This window comes from Microtus oregoni, unplaced genomic scaffold, assembly GCF_018167655.1.
Source record: "Microtus oregoni isolate MIOR12 unplaced genomic scaffold, Mior012 000023F_ref0000262, whole genome shotgun sequence".
NCBI lineage: Eukaryota > Metazoa > Chordata > Mammalia > Rodentia > Cricetidae > Microtus > Microtus oregoni.
Window position 1 is genome coordinate 14,729,405 of NW_024543082.1, and position 19,679 is coordinate 14,749,083.

Sequence of the window (19,679 nt, forward strand, 5' to 3'; positions counted from 1 at the left end):
TAGAGTTCCACCTGCCTCTCCCTCCCGAGTTCTGAGATTAAAAGTGTAGGTCACCACCTTCCGGCCCCAAAAATATATCTTTTAAATTAAGCAAGCATAACAAATTCTAAGGCTAACACCTTGAAAAAAAAAGTCAAAGCTTTTCAGACTGAAATCCAACTCCCTGGCTCTTAGGAACCTCTCTAGAACTCTGCAGTCTGTTAGAGAAGGAAGCATGTTAAATATCAATATAGTGTCAGATATAATAATTTCTTAGTACTATATTAAATAGTTAGCTTTCCCTTCCATTAAAATGTTTTTGGGGGTAAATGTTCTCCTTAATCTCAGATCATGATGCCTAGAATAAACTTTAAATATATTACAGAGAAAAAAAACAAAAAAGATGGGTAGAGAGGGGAAAGAAATCTACAAGAATGAGCAGTGTTAACAGGAGAAACTACACAGATCTGAACTCCAATAGCTTAGCAAAAAAAATCTACCTAAGAAACTGCACCCTCTGGTCAAGAGGGTTGAGGCTCAAAACAATCCTGCTAACATTTTGGTTTCAATCGTTAGCTTCTCTGAATTGGTTTTTCATGCTTGCTGAAGGGGATATATTAGCCTTCCTACTTCCCCCTGATTTCAGCAGCCAGTCTAATCACTAGATTCTTGATACACTCTGGAAACTCATGTGAGTAATTTGACTCTCAAGGGTCTCAGAGAGGCGGAAATACAAGATACGAGTGGATGGCTACCTAAGAATTAATTGTAGTTTTCACTCTCATTATTTATATGAACAGAAATGATAAATTATGGGTGTGCTCTGTGGTTCTATACACTCTAAACTGTGGTCTTTGTGAAAGCCATCTATAAACTATCTTTGGGTGCCTTCTCTTTTCCCTACTAATGACAGTGATTGTAAAAATAACCACAGCAGAAGCTAATGAACCTTTCCTAGGCTCTTTATATTATGTATTAAATTTCAATTTCTGAAAAAAAAGGTCACATAAATGCATTATCTCTCTAAAGAGAGGACACTGTAGAAATTAAATAAGGAGATGCAAGAGCATACACTCTGGCATTTGAGGAAACACTGAGAGCTGGTGAAAAGGTGAGAAACAGTGGTGAATCTGATAATTACAGTGTTAGCTTAATTGTGATAAAAGACTAATGGTAGCAGTCAGGCAAATTTAGAGGCATTCCAGGATAAGACCAGTGAGAAGCATCTGAGCCATTTCTGGTTGGAGCATGTGCTGTGTTGGGGATTGTTGTATTGGAGCTCTCTAAGTTTATGCAAGTGAGTATTCTAAAGTTCCCACAACCAATTACTAACTTGCATCCTCTTATATCCCCAAATGAATACCCAGCATGCAATGGACACTTAATAAATACCTGTAGCATTCAAATTATTGTATAATTTAGTAAAAGGTTGGCTGAAGTAGAGACTTCATACTAACATCATACTCAAATTTTCTCCCTAAAATACAACCAAAGTATTTGTCTTATTATTTGGATAGGATATCACCCAAAGATTAGCAAAGAAGGAGAACCAATTTCAGCACATATCTCTTGGAAGGCTGACAAAAAACACCATGAAGTCCCAGCTTACAGATGCTCTACAGTACACACAGGCTTGTTGGTAGTTGAGAAGCCAAAGCTGGCAGAAAATCAACCACCAGGTTGTCATACAATACCACTATTATAATGGTGGCCATTGTGTTAATGTTAACTGCCAGGTGTGCTTAATTAATTAACAAATGTCCTTTACACAGTGAAAGATGCAACCATGATTCATGTAACCATTTTTAGGTCACCCACAATTGCAAACCATACTTTGAATGTTGAATATGCTTGGTCACCTATCCAACAACGATTCTGACCATCTCAGCTGGCACATTTGTTTCTTTTCTCACACTAGTCCTCAGAAGTTGAAGGTGGCTTTGTTTTCTAAAAGAAACCAGTATCCAGGAGACTTATTATCCTGACTACATAAGACAGACAGTAAGTGTCAGATATGAAATTTGAGCTGAAATTGCCTGTGTGGATGTAATTAGAAAGGAAAAATATGAAAGAAAACATAAAATATTACATCTTAGACATCTATCACATGAAGGAGTGAACACAAAGGAGATGCTAAAGATTACCTGCCAGATGCACTGGCTGACACACACTGTTCAAGTCCTGGGCCACTTAGGCGCCTGGAGAATGTACTACTATATTATATTACTATATAAACTATCATATTTTAAATCTATGATGAGAAATGACACTAACCCATGGACTTATTGGATGTCTCTACTAAAAATGGAGAACCAGGAAAAAGTAGATGCCAGGGATAGGGATGCCAAAGGAAACACCGCTTTCAAGAGGAGGTGGTGGGTCTGAATTTATGTGTACTGATTTGTAGAAAGTGAGATACTACTGAGCTTGCTTTTAAGAATAACATAGAGGGCTGTTAAGACGCACTTATGTTCATAACTTGGGGTGTACTGTGTTACATATTTGTATGAAAAGAATGAAAAGTGATGGGTATTTATAACGCCTCTCACTGGAAAAAAGGAAGAAAATGAGTCACAGGGTGGCAGGATTTTAGGAGTCTTCCATGTGATGACAGCTTGCTGAGCTGCACATACATGCAAGTTATCAACCTACCTGGGGAGACAGAAAAGTAATGTTTCCTTTAGGCATAGCTTCACAGGGGTGTGTCTACAAGTGCTAGCAACTGGTAGAGTGTTTCTATCAATAAAGTACTTCATAAACAGGACATATGGATATTTATCTAAAAGTTGCCTATAGGAATATAGCTTGCAAAAGAACTGTAACTTCAAAAAGAACTTCAATTTAAGCCTAACGATAAATATTATATTTTGATATGGGAGAAGAGGAAATTAATGAGACACACATTCATCTTAATTCTCTTTCTTAAGATGACTAAATATGACACATTTCAAAAAATGCAAAAAACAACTGTGAGAATTTCTGTCACTTCTAAATCGCCCCGGGGCTCTCTATCGAAATACTTTTCATTTGAAAATGCCTTAACTTCCATTGAACACTGACATTCTTACCATTATAACTTGCAAAAAGGTAAAATTAACAACCCAAATAAAAGTTCAGTATAATATTTATGCTTTTAAGAAGGAGAGCACAATTTAAGTTTTTATTGCATGTGTGTGTGTACATACACATGCACACAGGCACGTTGAGCACACACAGGCACAAGTGCCACAGAGTTCTTGTTGAAGTCAGTTCTCTTCTGCCTGTATGTGTCAACTGGCAGAGAGATTGAACTTGGGTTGTCAGGCAGCAAGCAACTTTACCTACTGAGCTATTTTCTCAGTTCACAGAGTCAATTTATATTATTAAAGCTATTTAAAGCAGCAAAAAAAGTCATTATTGTGTACACACATGCATATAATTAGGAGATGAACGTAGTCTCTGCTGTCTAAATGTGATGTTTGGGCAAAAGGCATATGTCGGCAACTTACAGGTTGCACAAGGCACTGCAAATATAAGCAAAATAAGCTTCAGTTTCTGCTTTAGAGACACTTTCCTTCAAGTTAAAAGACTATGAAATGCAAGAACAAATATCTCAAAAGTGCTACAATAATTCTAGAGCAGGTAAAATTTTAATACAGAAATAAACAAATATTTCAGAGAAGAGAATTAGCATAGAAAAACCTAATAGATAGTGGGTGTAGTGGCACACACCTTTTGTCCCAGTAGTTGGGAGGCCGAGGTAAGTGGATCTGTAAGTTCAAGGCCAAAATGGTCTACATGGTGAATTAGTGAGTTTCAGACTAGCCAAAGTTAAATGATGAGACCCTGTCTCAAAAAAACTAGCAAGAAATGAATAAACAAATAAAAGAAGGACAGGTGTGTGTGTGTGTGTTTGTGTGTGTGTGTGTGTGTGTGTGTGTGTGTGTGTGAGAGAGAGAGAGAGAGAGAGAGAGAGAGAGAGAGAGAGAGAGAACTGATGGAAAAGTAGATATTTGGTGAAAGGCATTTTAATTTGTGTGAAAATGAACTAAAGGAATGGAATCTAGAACTGGTGGCAACAGAATCTGAACCTGATGATGGGTTATCTTGAAGGCAGACATTTGGAGTTCATAATTCCATAAATTCATACTTTAGAGAAGTATAATATAATATAGGGATGTATTGGATTAATGAAAGATTAGAAACAAAAAAAAACATAATTTAGGAAATCACTTAGCAGTCCAGTTGCTAAGTGATAAGAGACCAATAAAAAAATGGGGAGGAAAATCAGAAAGACAATGAAGAATTGGCCTGCTTCAATAAGGAAATGGAAAACAAAGAACAGGAAAAAAGCAAGTGACGGAGGCTTAGAGCCTGACTGGTTGGAAGAACTGGTGCCAGGGACAGAAATGCACAAAGGGAATAACGTACTGCAGGTGGCCATGGTGGCTTTGCTTTTATATATGCTACTTGTTGAAAGTGAGGTCATTACTGATTTCTGAAAGAATAACTTAAGTGAACTTTCAGGAAAGTCTGGGGAAGTAAAGACAGGTTGCTGGGATGAAAAGAAAGAGCAAGAGATAAGCTTTATACAGACCCCCGTGGGAGTAAGAGGGAGGGTAGACTAGATGCTTTATTGCAAGGTGAGTTTTCAAAATAGTTATTTAATTTCTCAGCAACTTCCAAAGACAAACAACGAAATTTTTTGTTTACATATTTGCTATTTTCAGTAACCATCTGTGCTCTCATGAATGTAAGCATATTTCACTGTTGAACCAACTGGAACAGCTAGTACATGAGCCTCACACTTGGTACTCCATCCAGCACAAGGTCAGAATATGAAGGCCTCAAGTGCCAAGAAGTTCAAAGAAGAGGCCTGTGACGTTTGGTGAACTTCAAGACTCACTGTACAAAGATATTCCAAGTGTCTACTGCCTGCATAGCAATGCTCGTCTCGCCTGCCGACCCATATGTGGCTCAAACCAACACTTCAACAGGCTCTCTTTGATGACATCCACATATTATTAACTATGTAGGTCCATAAAGTACAGGAAGTATGAGGATGTAGTTATATCTACCTTAAATTTAAAGTATGTTTTGAAGAGCTTTGAAGTTCAGACAGAACTACAGATGATCTGTCGTATTGGCGAATTTCAATTCTCCATTTATTGTAATGCACAGGAGTCACCAGGCAGGGCAACCAGCATGACTTCAAACTTGTTGCAATTTCAAAGCCCTTCTTAGCTAGAGTTTGTTCAGTCCACCCTGGGCAACGTAATGAGACCCTGTCTTGAAATTTAGAAAATGCCAAGATGACTGGGATTATAACTCAGTACATGCATCACATGTGAAAGGCAAGGTTCAGTCACTGTAATCTTACACAGGAAACACTTGCCCCTTCCATTAGCAAACATTTCGAGTGATCCTTCTGAATTTTCTGTGCCTTCCCCTCCCCTGACACTTCCATGTTCAGATATCTATAAGGAACGTTTGGAAATGTCTACCTTTGTTCTGGCCATCTGCTCAACACGGGTCAGGAGGTCATCCACTTGGAGCTGCAGACCACTCTTTTCTCGCTCTAGCGCCTGCCTCACCTTCTGTAAATGTTCTACCTGGCCTGTAAGCGCAGCAAGGTTCTCTGCATGTCTCTTTTTCAAAGAGGCAGAGGTTGCTTCAAAGTGTCTCGTGGTCTCTTCCATGTCATGGCGAAGCTTCTGAAATCTTGCTTCCTGTTGCTTGGTTATCTGCATCTGAGCCAAACTGGTCCCCCCGGCCTCTTCCAGCCTCTCCTTCAAATCTTCTAAGTCTTGAGTGAGGTCAGCTCTCTCTCTTTCTACCTTGGCTCTGGTGGTCCTTTCATTTTCCAGTTCCTCTTTCAAATTTAATATGTGAGCCTGGAGGAAGAAATAATTTCAACTTGTAATAACTACTTGTGATATACTTCCATATGCAACAAAGTGATTACATTAATTTTGTCTCAACTTAGAAAGCAACGATGATATTTTCCATTTCTATTTTATAACTAAAGGAAATTGAACACCAAGAAATTAATCAATTTTTCTCCAAAGCAATACCAAGAAACATAAGCACAATTTTCAATTCTTCCAGATCCCCAGTCCTACATTATAGAGAGTATCATTAAATTATACAAAGAGAGAGATTCTTAGTAGAGTTTCCCTCTTTCAAAAAAAAAGGACCTCTTTCTTATGCTAAGAACAATTTTTATAGGGAGCTTATAGAAATATAACATAGTGACTTATGTATACAATATCTTTCGGGGATTTGTTAACTATCTCAACAATTACAGACTCTAAAAAACTGACGATAGAATCAATACCCATTCAAGCAACTTGAATTGAAGTAACATCTATTCGTCCAACAACAGATGGAAATAGAGGCAGAGAACCACACTGGAGCACTAGACTGAGCTCCCAAGGTCCAGCTGAAGAGTGGAAGGAGTGAGAATATGAGCAAGGAGGTCAAGACCATGAGGGGGTTCACCCACTGAGACAGTGTGCCTGAGCTAATGGTCGCTCACCAACTCCAACTGGACTGTGAGTGTACGAGCATGAAATCAAACTAGTCCCTCTGAATGTGGTTGACAGTTGGGGCAGACTGAAGTGCCACTTACAGTGGCACTGAGATTTGTCTCTACTGCATGTACTGGCTTTTTGGTATCCTATTCTCTTTGGATGTATACCTTGCTCAACCTAGATGTAGTAGAGAGGGCCTTGGAATTGCCACAGGTCAAGGTGCCTTGTCCTCTTTTAGGATTGGAAGGGAGGGTTGTAGGGAGTGGGTGGGAGAAGGGAAGGGCGTGGGAACTTGGGTTGGAATTTTTTTAATGTAATAAAGTAAAAAAGAAAAGAAAAGAAAAAATGACATCTACTCAACCCTACACACATGGCAAGCAAAGTTGGTCAGCTTGTTTCTTAGTCTTCAGACTCCAAGTAGTAGGTTTGCAGCAGTGAATTAGAATTGGTGGAAGAACAGGAACTACTGAAGTGAATAGTCATCTGGGATACCATTACAGGAAGGGGCATTAGCAAGGGGAAGTATTGATGGAACACTTAGAGCTCCAGACACTCCAGTGAAGAGGCAACAAGCCCTGGAAACCTCTAGAGAGTCACTGTATTCAGTGCTACCAGGCCAGAGATATTCACTAATCTTGTAAAGAAATAGACACAGGTTAGGAGAGAAGGAAAGACTGCTTAGAAAATGTTTTCCTTTACATTAAATAAAATGGCTTAGAGAAAGCTATTTCTCTAGGCCATGCCAGCTAAGTAGTCCACCAGTTTCGTTTGCAAGGAATCCCAGGGCAAGTGCTTCTAAAATTTAATTTTTATCCACAAGTAAATGTGCTGTCTGACAACTAATTATTGAAACTGAAATATCTACCATTTCTCAAATAATATTATGCTTGCCTCAAAATCCTCAGAAGCGTTTCTTCATAAATAATCCTTACAGTCATTAAGGCATATTTTTTGGGTAAATTGAGAGTTTTATTTTATTTTGTGTAAAGTCAAGTGTCATATGACGATATACCTAGAAAATATAATGTTTGGTGTTCAATGTTGTTTCTGAAAATAAAGCACATTCACAAGAAATGAGACTGCTTTCCTTATTGGGCTTAAAGCTGATCTATTGGGAGCTCACCAAGGCCAGCTGGACTGTGACTGAAAAAGCATGGGATAAAACCGGACTCTCTGAGCATGGCGAACAATGAGGGCTGCTGAGAAGCCAAGGACAATGGCACGGGGTTTTGATCCTACTTAATGTGCTGGCTTTGTGGGAGCCTAGCCAATTTGGATGTTCACCTTCCTATATATGGACGGAGGGGGGAGGACCTTGGACTTACCACAGGGCAGGGAACCCTGACTTCTCTTTGGACTGGAGACGGAGGGGGAGAGGAGTAGGGGGAGGGAGAGAAGGGTGGGAGGAGGGGGAGAAGGGTGGGAGGAGGGGGAGAACGGTGGGAGGAGGGGGAGGGAAATGGGAGGCTGGGAGGAGGTGGAAACTTGTTTTTTTAAAAAAAAAAAAAAAAAAAGAAGAAGAAACAGAAATTGGAAAATAAACCAGAACATTTTTGAAAAAAAAAATATCCCAGAAGATAAACACCAAAAGGAGGGATTATTGAGATGTTAGTGTGACATAAAAGACATCTATAAAAACACGCCACATATGTGTTTGCATATGTGTATAGCCATAACTACTTTTAATTGCCTTATAACATGGAGATGTAGTGTAAAATAATGACTTAGTCTGAAACTTTGAAATTGCTGTCCATTATCAAATAATGCTTTGGGTTTATGAATAGCTATAGAATCTGTTGAATTTTAAATTAATTGCTTTCCAACCATAAAAGTTAAACACTAAACTAATGACCCAGCAGGTCATGTACTGTTCTTTTCACATAAACATATCTTTGAATTTAATAATTTGATCTCAAAGCTGTCAAGATTAATGTGTTAAAAATTATGTGCTCAGGATTTAGTAAAAGGCCTAATCCATAGCAAAAGTTCAAAGAACAAGCTACTTGGTATTATTCTCATGGGAAGGAAATTTAAGCTTAAGAGGTAATTATCCCTCCAGGGTCACAAAGTTGTGGGAGGCCATTTACCTTCTTAACTGCTGCTTTTTACTCCCGCTGTCTACAGCTGGCTACGGGTATGGGTTATGGGAGTGCCAACCATTATTCATGGGTCTAAACACTGGTACATAGAGCTATCTGAAAACTGAATACCTGAAGCTCCTTCACCATCTTCTGAAGCTGAGATACCTGATTCTTCTCAGTCTCCACTTTTGAGTTCATCTGACTCATTTCGAAGTCTTTCCTGTTTAGGAAAATGTGACAATGATAATGTGTCAGAATAATAACATATATTCAAATACTTTAAAATTGTAGAATAGCATATGAATTCTTACTGTAAAAATATAAACATTACATTTGATCTGATGACTAATACATAATCCCTGACATCTTTCTATAAATCAAAATCACATGTTTGGTATGCATCCTTCTACTTCTAAACTTTTTTCTAAGTATTCACAAATGTCTTGTGTGTGTGAAGGGATATGTAAAACAGTAGGAATAGTTTCAGTTTTTACTGTGGAATCTATCATATTGTAGGAATAGATGTGTGTATAGATATATAACATAACTTGACCCATATAATAACAAAAGAGACATGCTTATACATGGTCCCACATAGAGTTTACTTTAGACTCAGCCTGTGACACACACTCAGTATTTTCTAACTCTACCATACAGCCTACAAAGGTGTGGAGTATAATCTTCGCTTTGACAAACTGACTACAAAGGGAGTCTTGTCAGCAGTTTCTAATATTCGTAAGGTGACCATAGACACATGTGAAGTGTAGCAAATTAGGAATAGTAAATTCATCAATTATTGCCAAGAGCATGTTTTAGGCCAACATGCGCATGCAAGCAAAGCCAAAAACCCAAAGCTGTTCACTTGATAAACCGGGAACCCAAACTTTGATATGTTCTCAGTTTTGACGTTGTTTTGGATCTTACTTTTGTTTCACTTATTTTATAGAAGTGTTATTTAAAAAAAAAAACTCTAGAATATAAAGGATATAAACTGTTAAAATGCATCTCATCAGCAGCAGAATTAGACAGAAAGCCATCTTCCAGTCAGTTCCATAGGGTACAGAGAATTAAGGGAACTGATGGAAATTTTCCATAATTTTTATCATGTAATATATTATGTTTTAAGAATTAATGTTTATATAGTCTGCAAAGATACACAACATAAATACTAATGCACTTGTACCTGACAAAGAAAACATTAAGTGATCAAGTTTCCCAGGCTTCATATCACAGTCAGGTTTTTGCTACGTTCATCTTTCCACTGGTCTTATAACAAGTAAAAGAAGTAGACCACTTTTCATAGACTCAGATTTTCATAATTCACCTCTCCTATGCCTTACTACTTCCAAAATTTTCACCTTCTAGGTAGATGATTTCTGCTATGCCCTTAAGATTGTGTTTTTATTTTTTCAACTGTGTAATAGAGTCCATCAAATTGAAAATATCCCTTTCCCAAGCTTCTAGTCACTGTCTTGCATCTTAATCTAGTGGCCTAGAAATCTCATGCTAAATAAAACAAGAACACTGCTCCTCCCAGTCTTAAAATTTTCTCAGAATCCTCTTGTGCTTGTTCCTCAGACATTTTTCCTTCTGTTGTTGCCTGGTCCGACCTCAAAGTGATGGTTTTTGTCTTATCTTATTAAACAGAATATTTTGTATAAGAATCAATTTTCAATAATAAAATAAAGTCTTTACTCTAAAAAAAATTCCCAGAATCCCTTGGCCACTGAAAGGTGCTTACTTCCTCAGCTGTTCTGCCAGCTGCCATCGGCTGCTCTCCAGGTTCTCTGTTCGCTCCTGGTTCATCTTTAACTCCCTCTCCAGCTTGAGCTTCTCCCTCTCACACTTCATTCTGGCTTTCCTCTCCCGTTCAAGGGCACCTTCCAACTGGGAAAAAAAAAAAAGACTGTTTACCCAAAGAAAAGTCAGAGTTTATACCTTATTGAAGGTATCAACATTAAATACTTTCTGGAAAAAGAAAAGTCTGAGAACATTTGTTAAATGGTACATAGAAGCATTTTAGGGCCCACAATAGAACTCAGCAGGCAAAGGTACTTGCCAACAAGTCTGAAGATCTGAGTTGGAGCCCCAGGATCCATGTCCTGGCGGGAAAGAATCAACTCCCATTAAGTTGTAATCTGACTTCTGCATGATTGAAATGTATACACCCCCCCCCCCCGCGCACACACTAAACAAATCAAACAGTGAACATCATTTTAAAGTTTAAAGAGTTAAATAAAAATTACATGCATCAGTAGGTTACCAAAAAAAAAATCTAGAAATCAATGATGGGTAAATGTTTTACGGATTATAAATGATAAGATCTGTCTTAAAGTGGCAAAGAATAGCGAGTGGCCAGTTGTCCATTTGATCACTTCTTGGGAAAGTTGCTTGCCTTACACACATACTGTTGTGGTCTTTATGTATGTTAAGAATAAAACACCTCTACTGGTGCATAATAAAGGGAGTTCACTCTGTTACTGAGCTATCATGGACCTGTTAGGTTAATTAACTAAAATTGAGAGACATGTCTGAAGACAGACTGCCAACTGGTCAGCCCGCTGCTGCTCACCGCATCAACTTGTTGGCCCAGCTTCAGGCTCGTTTTACTCATGTTGCTGAGTTTTTCCTCCTCTATGTGCAGATGATCCTGGGTCTGCTGCTCGGCCTCCTGCGCAACCCTCACTGCTCTGGTAAGTTTGCTGACTTCCTCATTTAAAGAGTGCACTTCCTCAGTCAGGATCCTGACCTGTGGGAAGATGACAGGAGAGTCATCCCTGGAAAGTTGGCTGTAACACCAAGGACGTTTCCCTTTCATAGTCCAAAATATTCATCAGGCATCTAATGTCATCAAGAGCCATTTCCTCTAAATTCAATTTTTCCCACAAAACGGGATCCTTAATCTACCATGGCCACCAAACCCAATATGCAAACTATTTTCCAATCTTATTCTGTATAATAACAATATCACTGGGATCTGGGGGAACATGTGCTACCATGATGCCTCAGTGCCCCCACAGAGTAGCGGTTTCAAGATGGGATGCAACAAACAACAATTGTAAAGGTGGAAGCTGCTGTCTGTCCCACTGGAAAGCACCACAAAACCCATTGCTGGATCATCTGTTAAGTACAGTTTCGTCTTGGAAATGAAGGCTTGTCAAAGGTTTCACTCCAACTCCTCACTAGTCAACCCACAGATAGAAGCACAAATTAAAGACCACTGCGAAAGGAAAAAGTCAACGTCTTTAACTGAAATTAAGGAGATGACTTCAAGTTCAGACTCGTAATCATTGCTAAATCTGGGGATGTAGGCATATCCCAAATTACCTTTTAGCAAAGGTCATCATGTTCATTCTCATTTTAAAAGTGATGCTTAAAGGCCCAATGAAACCAGTTTGCTCTATTAGATTTTTGGAGCAATAATAGTTTATTTGGTACATTAAAAGGGTCCTATAAATTCAAACTAGAAATCTGAGGAGGAAAAATACAGTTCATCAGACCCTTAGATTTTTGCTGATTCTAGCATTCATCACTGAATTTGCAGGCCACTGCGTTAATTAACAGAGCACTTCTGGTATCCAAGAGCCAAGTTTTCCTAACACCACAGGAAAAGGACCTTGTGTTCTGCTGCGCACTTTTCCTTCTCTGACTTGGCCAAGATTGTTTCCAGGTCATAGATTTCCTTCTTCATCTCACAACATTCATCTTCCAGTTTCTGCCCCTTGGCAGTCAGCTCAGAATTTATCTCTTCTTCTTCTTCCACCCTCCTAGACAGCTCCTTGACTCTGTCCTCCAGCTGCATCTTGGATTTAATCAGTGACTCACACTGCTCCTCAGCCTTTGCTAGGGTCTCTTGTTCCTGCCATAAGAAGAAGGCGAATATTATTGCCAACAACTGGAAGTAATTTATCAGCTGGTTGATGAACCTGTTTAACACACAGTAAAGAGATAATTTCCTGCCCTCTGCCCAGGACTTTTGTCTACCTTTCATAGGCAGCTGAAATAGCATTTCCAGGTTCCTAACCCTGTTATTGGGAAGTAAAGATGTTGCTTGTGTATGGAAGAGCCATCTATATTTCAAGCTCATTTAGTATATTAAGTGACCTCATCTAATAGGGCACTTAATAGAAGCCCAGGGACCTAAGAGAATTAGCATGCTTCCAAAAGCAACAAAGTGCACCATATATAAATCAAAGCACCTAGAAGAACTGATATGGACATATAGACTGACAACTGCTTAGAATATTATTTAATAGAGTTCTTTTGTACAACATAATATTTATAACATTGCTATAAATGTCCTGATATATTTTGTTAAGTATGTATTTCTATAAACTGAGCTAAGCAGTACATTTTATTCACAGGCTGATTTTAGAACTCACAAATTTATGAATCATTAACTTTCACTATTAATTCCAATTTTTGCTTCAATGATTCTGCCAGCCGCAAACTCCGCGAGTTATGCATATAAAGCATAAGTCCTGGTTATATTTACTCTCTCAAATGTACTGTCTCCAGATATCACTGTTCCCATTGTTCTCATGTTGTAGATCAAGTGAAATATAGATGAAGAAATGCTAGAACTTTCTATGGATGCTACTAGGGGGAGAACTCATCAACAGTCTTGTCCAGCTGTAACCACTAAAAGCTACAATAATGACTGGTCTGGAGAACTACGTCCAAAAGGTACAATAGTGGCATAAATGTTATGGGAATAACCAACCTCTAAAACTGTGACCTAAAAGAAACCATTCCTTTCATTAGTTAATCCTCTTGGGTATTTCTTTATAGTGAAAGTAAACCCACTGTTACTATCTTCATCTTTCATCTTCAGACCTCACTATCATCCTAACTAAAATGACAGTTTGGGAAATTTATTAACTAACCTTTTATAATATGTAAGTTGTGTCAGTAAAGAAAATACAGAGTAGCATAAAGGTAAAAGTCTAGGTTCATGGATTCTGTATAACTCCTATCTAAAGAACTCCAACTAAACAAACAGGGCTCAAAAGGTCAACATGAAGAATGATAAAACAGTAAATCTGAAACTTTGCTGAAGAATCAAAATATGAGGTCAATTTAGGAAAAAAATGAAAAGTCAAAGTAAATCAAGGAAACTCTCTATATTGAGGAAACACTGAGAACATCTGGTCTTCTCACCACAGGCTGACGTGAAGAACAGCTGTTTTCTGCAGCCCTCTCAGTGTGTGAACAGGACCTGTACCTGTCACCCAGTACGGAAGAAGGAGGTCAACTGGTCACTTCATTAAACACACCAGTGGGACTGGAGAAAGGGGCACCTTGGCAACTTCCTGGGGTTTAACAGTCGGGAGAGCTTATCTTCTGTGCCTATGCTCTCACATAAATAGTCTACTTAATCCTGCTGTAGTATGACTAAGTAATGGATTAAAAAAATCTTTGTCCTTTTTGACCTTTTGTCAATCTGTACTCTTTAAAAATAAATGATGATAGGCTGGGCGGTGGTGGCACACGCCTTCAATCCCAGTACTAGGGAGGCAGAGGCAGGCGGATCTCTGGGAGTTCAAGGCCAGCCTGGTCTATGAGAGCTAGTTCCGGGACAGGCACCAAAACTACAGAGAAACCCTGTCTCGAAAAACCAAAAAAACAAACAAACAAACAAAAAGATGATAAAATATTTCCCACACCTGTCAACACATTATATTTAAAGTTACAACATGACCCCCAGATCAAACTTTATGATGTTTCTATGGAATTTGCTTCCATATGTGTTGGCTATTCACTCCAACTGAGGAGCTCCACTGGCGAGGCCCTGCCCCACCCCAGACTTCTATTAAGTTCCCAGTCCCAGATGCTGGAGAGTGGCCAGGCCCTACTGTACAAGAAAAAAAAAAAAAAAAAAAACACCTATCCCTGAACTTACCCCAAGATCAGGCCACAAAATCCCTCCAATCCTAGGCGGTCCTGGAAAGCCCCCACCCCACCAAGAAACCTTATATATAGGCCTATATAGACAGCTCAGCTCTCTTCAGCTTCTCACCTGAGCAGAGGCAGCCACCCTCCTGGGTTTTTCCCCCCCAATAAGTCTCGTGAATAGGTTTGTTGTGTTGTGACTTTGTTCTGTGTCTTGACTACTGACTGCTTAGGATGCCTTTCCCACCCAAGCGGTAACATTTACAATATATTTTCAACATCACCCATGATGGCCTTTTAAAATGTTTCTCGCTCTTTTGCTTACTCCTCCCTTGCTCAAGTTGAGCTCTTCTGTCTCTCACATTTCTTCAGCTTCCACAGACCAATCTTCCCTCTAAGAGAAGAACTAAAGGCCATGTATGTGGTTTGGAAGAATATTTCCCATAGATAGCCTCATTCATTTGAACACTTGGTTCCCAGTTAGTCGTATTATTTGGGAAGGTTACAGGACCTTTAGTCTGAGACTTTGGGTTTTGGCGTACGACCCCGCTTTCTGCCTTCTCCTTCTGCTTACCGTGTGTGGATGAAATGCGATCAGCCAGCTCCCAAGGGCTAGAATCTCCTCATGGCTCACACTGTCTTTCCCTGAGGTGATGAACTTTATCCCCTATGGAACTATAAACCAAAAACAAACCTTTTCTCCCCAAAGTTGTTCTTGGTCAGACAAGAGGAAAGTAACTAATCCAGCAGTTCTCATCTAGAACTGCTGCACAGTGTGTTTTTTTTTTTTCTTAACAGTATGGATCTTCAAGTGGAATCCAAACAGGGTTTAATAACTGTGGCTATTCTCTGCTAAGTGCTCTGCTAAACCCAGCTCAGAAATGTCAGCTTTGGTCCAAAGTGTTCTTTACGACACAGCCTATGAGTATGCTGGCAAATCACATCCCAAAACAAACTAATAAATTCTCTTTTCCTAAAAGTAATAACTTACATTTGTTTTCACTTTTGGTAGATTTAATAGCAAGAACATCAAAGCCAACTACAAATAATTGTATTTGAACCCAGCATTATCCAACCTAGCACTGTGCTTTCTAAGGAGTTTAATAAAGATAAAATTGCATCCCTGCCCTTACGGGTATTTGAGGTCATGACAATTTAGGGGACTATAGAGAAAGAATCTGAGAGGGAATTGGAAATGATATATGGGCATCAGAAAGGAAATGAAGACTGATGGCATGGCGTGGGATTTTAGAATATAAAATGTGCATGCTACAGGGACTGAAGGAGCTTTAGCAGGGAAGTAGCACGGCTCCTTTAAAATAGTGGTGCTTAGCCCTGGCACAAGCAAGGTCATAGATGCAGGCTCTTTAGATTCACATATCCTCTACTTAGTCAAAACATCTGAGAGTAAGGTCTCTTTGTCATCTCATCTTTTGTTAATTCACTCTTCACAGCTGTGTTTGCTACAATACCAAGGTTGAGAAAGGATCTTTTAAAAAATTTCACTAATTAGAATGGACTTGGACTATAGGAGAGGAAGCAGGAAGACAAAATTGAGAAACTGTGAGATGTTCCTACAGAAAGAAAGCTTTGAAGATCTGTCAGTCTTATGCGAGACCTACTTAAATCCCATCTGCTGGCTTGCTACTGAGTCGTAGTCAGTTAAGATCCAGAGCTTCACTCAGGTGTGGTGGCTCACATCTGTAATCCCTGGACTCGGGAGATCGACATAAGAGGACTTCCATGAGTTCAAGTTCAGCTTGTATCACATAGTAAATTACAGGCCAACATGGGCTATAGAGTAACACTTTGTCTCAAAACAATAGATCTACACCTTCCTGGCCCCATAATAGCTTATGATGATATTATACAGTTTTTATTATAATATTATACAGTATTTCAGTTCCTGTCTGTGAGAGTCTGATGATATTATACATTGAACACCCAGTAGTAATTTCTCTTTTTTTTCTTTTCCACCTCATCCTTCTTCTTGTCTTTCATGTACATGTGTGTGGAATAGACACCCATGTATTCATGAACATGTATGCACATGTGTGTGGAGGTCCGTTGATAGCATGTGTCTTCCTGGATGGATCTCCATTTTATCAGTTTAGGCAGGGTCTCTCAGTTGAACCCAGAGATCAAGGATCCACTAAGCTAACTAGTCTGTGTGCCCCAGAGATTTCCCATCTTAGTGTTCTGAATGCTGGGGTTATTCCACTTGCCAGGCTTTTTCATGGGTTGTGGGTCTGTAAACCCACAGTTGCCAAAGCAAGTGCTTTATCTACTGAGTGTCTCTCCAGCTCAGGCTTACGCCTTCTTCTAAGACATCCTGCCAATGAAATTACTTCATTTTGATGCAAGGTTTCTCTTTACATGTTTCCACAGTCTCAGCTTAATAAAATGTACAGTATTTTTAAAAAGCTAGTGCATGCTTCTCTTACTCCAGTCAGCAATGTCTTTGGAACAGGTCAAATTTAAAGCTAGCTATAGAGAACAGGTGGCAGGAGCACTCACAGCCTTCAGCTTTACAAGTAGATCATTCTTTTCTTGAACAAGGGAGACTTGCTTTGTTTTCAGTTCCTCCCTCTGAGATTCCAAATTCTCCAAAGCTTTCTGTAGTTGTGCACATTCCTCCTTCAGTCCAGCTATCTCCTCTCCACCTCCCACAGAATTAGCAAGAGGCTTGATCTTGAAGAAGAGCCTCATCCAGGGCCAGTTCTTCACAGCCATAAAAGCTCTTATGTTCTCTTGAATTAAAACAAGAGCATCCCTAAAATATGAGTGAAAAAGGAGAAAGACATTAAGGCATACTAATAAAAACAGGAAGAAGAAGCTGGGCAGGTGGCGCATTCCTTTAATCCCAGCACTCAGGAGGCAGAGGTGAGGCAAGCGAATCTCTGTGAGTTCAAGGCCAGCCTGGGCTACAAGAGCTAGTTCCGGGACAAGCTCCAAAGCTACAGAGAAACCCTGTCTCAAAAAAACAAACAAGAAATCCCATGAAAAATAATGGCAATACAATTATAAATAAGACCACCACAAAAGATTCCAAAGAATCATAAAGGGTTATAAAAGACTACTATGGACATTTATAAACCAAAAATGTGATAGGCTAGAAGAACTCTATTTATTACTAGACACATAATCAACAAAGTTAGGTAGCTGGAGTATGCTACTAAACAGTAACTCCTGCATCTTCTCTCTTTCCATGTGAGAACAGCATTTTTTATAGTAGGCTACTTATCATGTACTTACCTAGATTCATGATCCGAGACAACAAAGCCTATTATGGACTGAAGCATCTGGAACTGTGTGCTAAAATAAATCTTTCCTCTTTATAACTTAATTAGCCCAAGTAGCTTGACACATGTCATACATATGGAAAATTTGTGACATGGCCAGAAATGCAATATGAAGGGACTCTATTAAATTCTTTTTTTTAAGAGGAAATAAAAATAGTTATTCCAGGAAAAGTCAGTGAGATAAAAGAGCATTTAGTAAGGTTAAGAAAATAATTCTTTGGGGGTTTCCATATGACTTTTTATTAGCCTTTGTTGCTATTTGTCCCTCCCATTTCCCCTCCACCCTACCCTTGGATCCCCTGCCCATTTAACCCTCATCAGAGAAACTTCTTGCAGTGGACAGAAGACCCACAATAGAGACCCACAATTCAGCAATGTGCATAAGGTAAGAGAGTCCTAAGTGCAATGTCTTTATCAAGCCCCTCCCCTTAAGCCTCGGGGATCTATACACAAGAGGAGGCTGAAATATTGTTAAGAGCCAGAGGTGGTGGAGGACTCCAAGAAAACAGCTTTATCCATACACAACAGAACTGATGTACATATGAACTTAGAGAGACCGTGACAACACGCAAAAGACCAGCCCAAGTTCAAACCAGTACTACTAACAAATCATAAATTAGGTTTTAAAATTAATTTAACTTTTTCACACATTTTATCATATCATTGCCCCTCCCTCAACTTCTCCCAGAACCATGCCAATCAACTTCATACTTTTTCTCTCTCTTAGAAAGAAAATAAATTTTGATCTGAATGACAATTTCCATAAAAAGAAAGATGTCACTAAAAATAAGTCTTGGAACCAGAGAAATTTTTCAGTAAAACCAAAATTAAAACTGATTAGCTTCAGCTACACACTAAGCTAAAGATAAGGAAAGCCTTGTAAAGTTGAAGGTAGGTCTTTTGAAGTAAGACCATTTTATATTTCTTTAAAACAATTAAAAAGAATGAATAAAGCTCAAGAAATCTATGACATGCCACTAAGTGAAGAACACTCAGATCCAGGAAGCTTGAAGGAGCAAGAAAACTCAACTAAAGAAGGTACGCTCATAACTGTTCAGTAACACAGGGGTGGGAAGAGAACAGCAGAGTCATGCAGACTGGAAATACATGAGAAGGTTGTAAACTTGTACATCCAGATGTTTGCAAACTTTCTTTAAACTCAAGCTTACAGAAGGTCCTAGAAGCAAAGAGTTTCTGCTCTGTATAACTACAGTTTGCAGGGCGAACTTAGATTCTTATTATCTAGTATCAAAGGCTTTGACATCAAAATAGGGACAAAAGGCAATAACCATATTTTAGCCCCCAAAATTACATCATATCTAACAATGCACCCAATAGAACTGACAGAAATATTTAAGAATTTAATTCTACTTCCACGATAAATGAATGTAGCCTCTGACAGAGTGGTTTATCTTCAAAAGTGTAGAAACCACGGTCTGAAAAGTGTCTTTGGAATACAGACCTTAATTAAGACTAAATTTGAGGTTATTCCCACCGTATATATAATGAGAGTTTAAACAAGTGCAACCAGCACAGTTACACAGTTAATGAATCACAGAAAAGAGAAAAATAAAAATAATCCTATTTATAATTGCATAATAAAATAAATTACCTCACAATAAATAAGACCTGGAGGTAAAAAATATCTGTATAAAGAAAAAAATTAATGAAAGGAAATGAAGAAGAGCCAAATACATGGAGAAAAATTCATGCTTGTAAATTTAAAAACTATTGCAGCATCATTTTTGATTGGGTATTTATAGTCCATAGCAATGGAAGGCGGAAGCAGAAGTGTGAGCTGGGTGGGTGGGTGGTGATGTCTTTGTAGGCAGGAAAAAGAGGGTCTAGGGCTTTGGTACCTGTGGTACCATTCATGCTGAATCTTCTCTCCTCAGTTAAACCTCTTTAAAAAA

At 38.8% G+C, this 19,679-nt stretch overlaps 1 protein-coding gene across 1 annotated transcript in view; it reads right to left on the reverse strand.

Moving 5' to 3' along the window:
* The window catches only part of Myh15 (myosin heavy chain 15), a 136,448-nt gene that overhangs the window by 57,769 nt on the left and 59,000 nt on the right, over positions 1–19,679 (reverse strand). Inside the window, exons 22-27 of the mRNA XM_041672701.1 lie at positions 16,982–17,237; positions 12,189–12,431; positions 11,145–11,321; positions 10,314–10,459; positions 8,702–8,792; positions 5,463–5,852 (exon numbers count right to left, since the gene is read on the reverse strand). Of these exons, the coding sequence (XP_041528635.1) occupies positions 5,463–5,852; positions 8,702–8,792; positions 10,314–10,459; positions 11,145–11,321; positions 12,189–12,431; positions 16,982–17,237 (1,303 nt within the window). The remainder of the gene's footprint in view (positions 1–5,462; positions 5,853–8,701; positions 8,793–10,313; positions 10,460–11,144; positions 11,322–12,188; positions 12,432–16,981; positions 17,238–19,679) is intronic.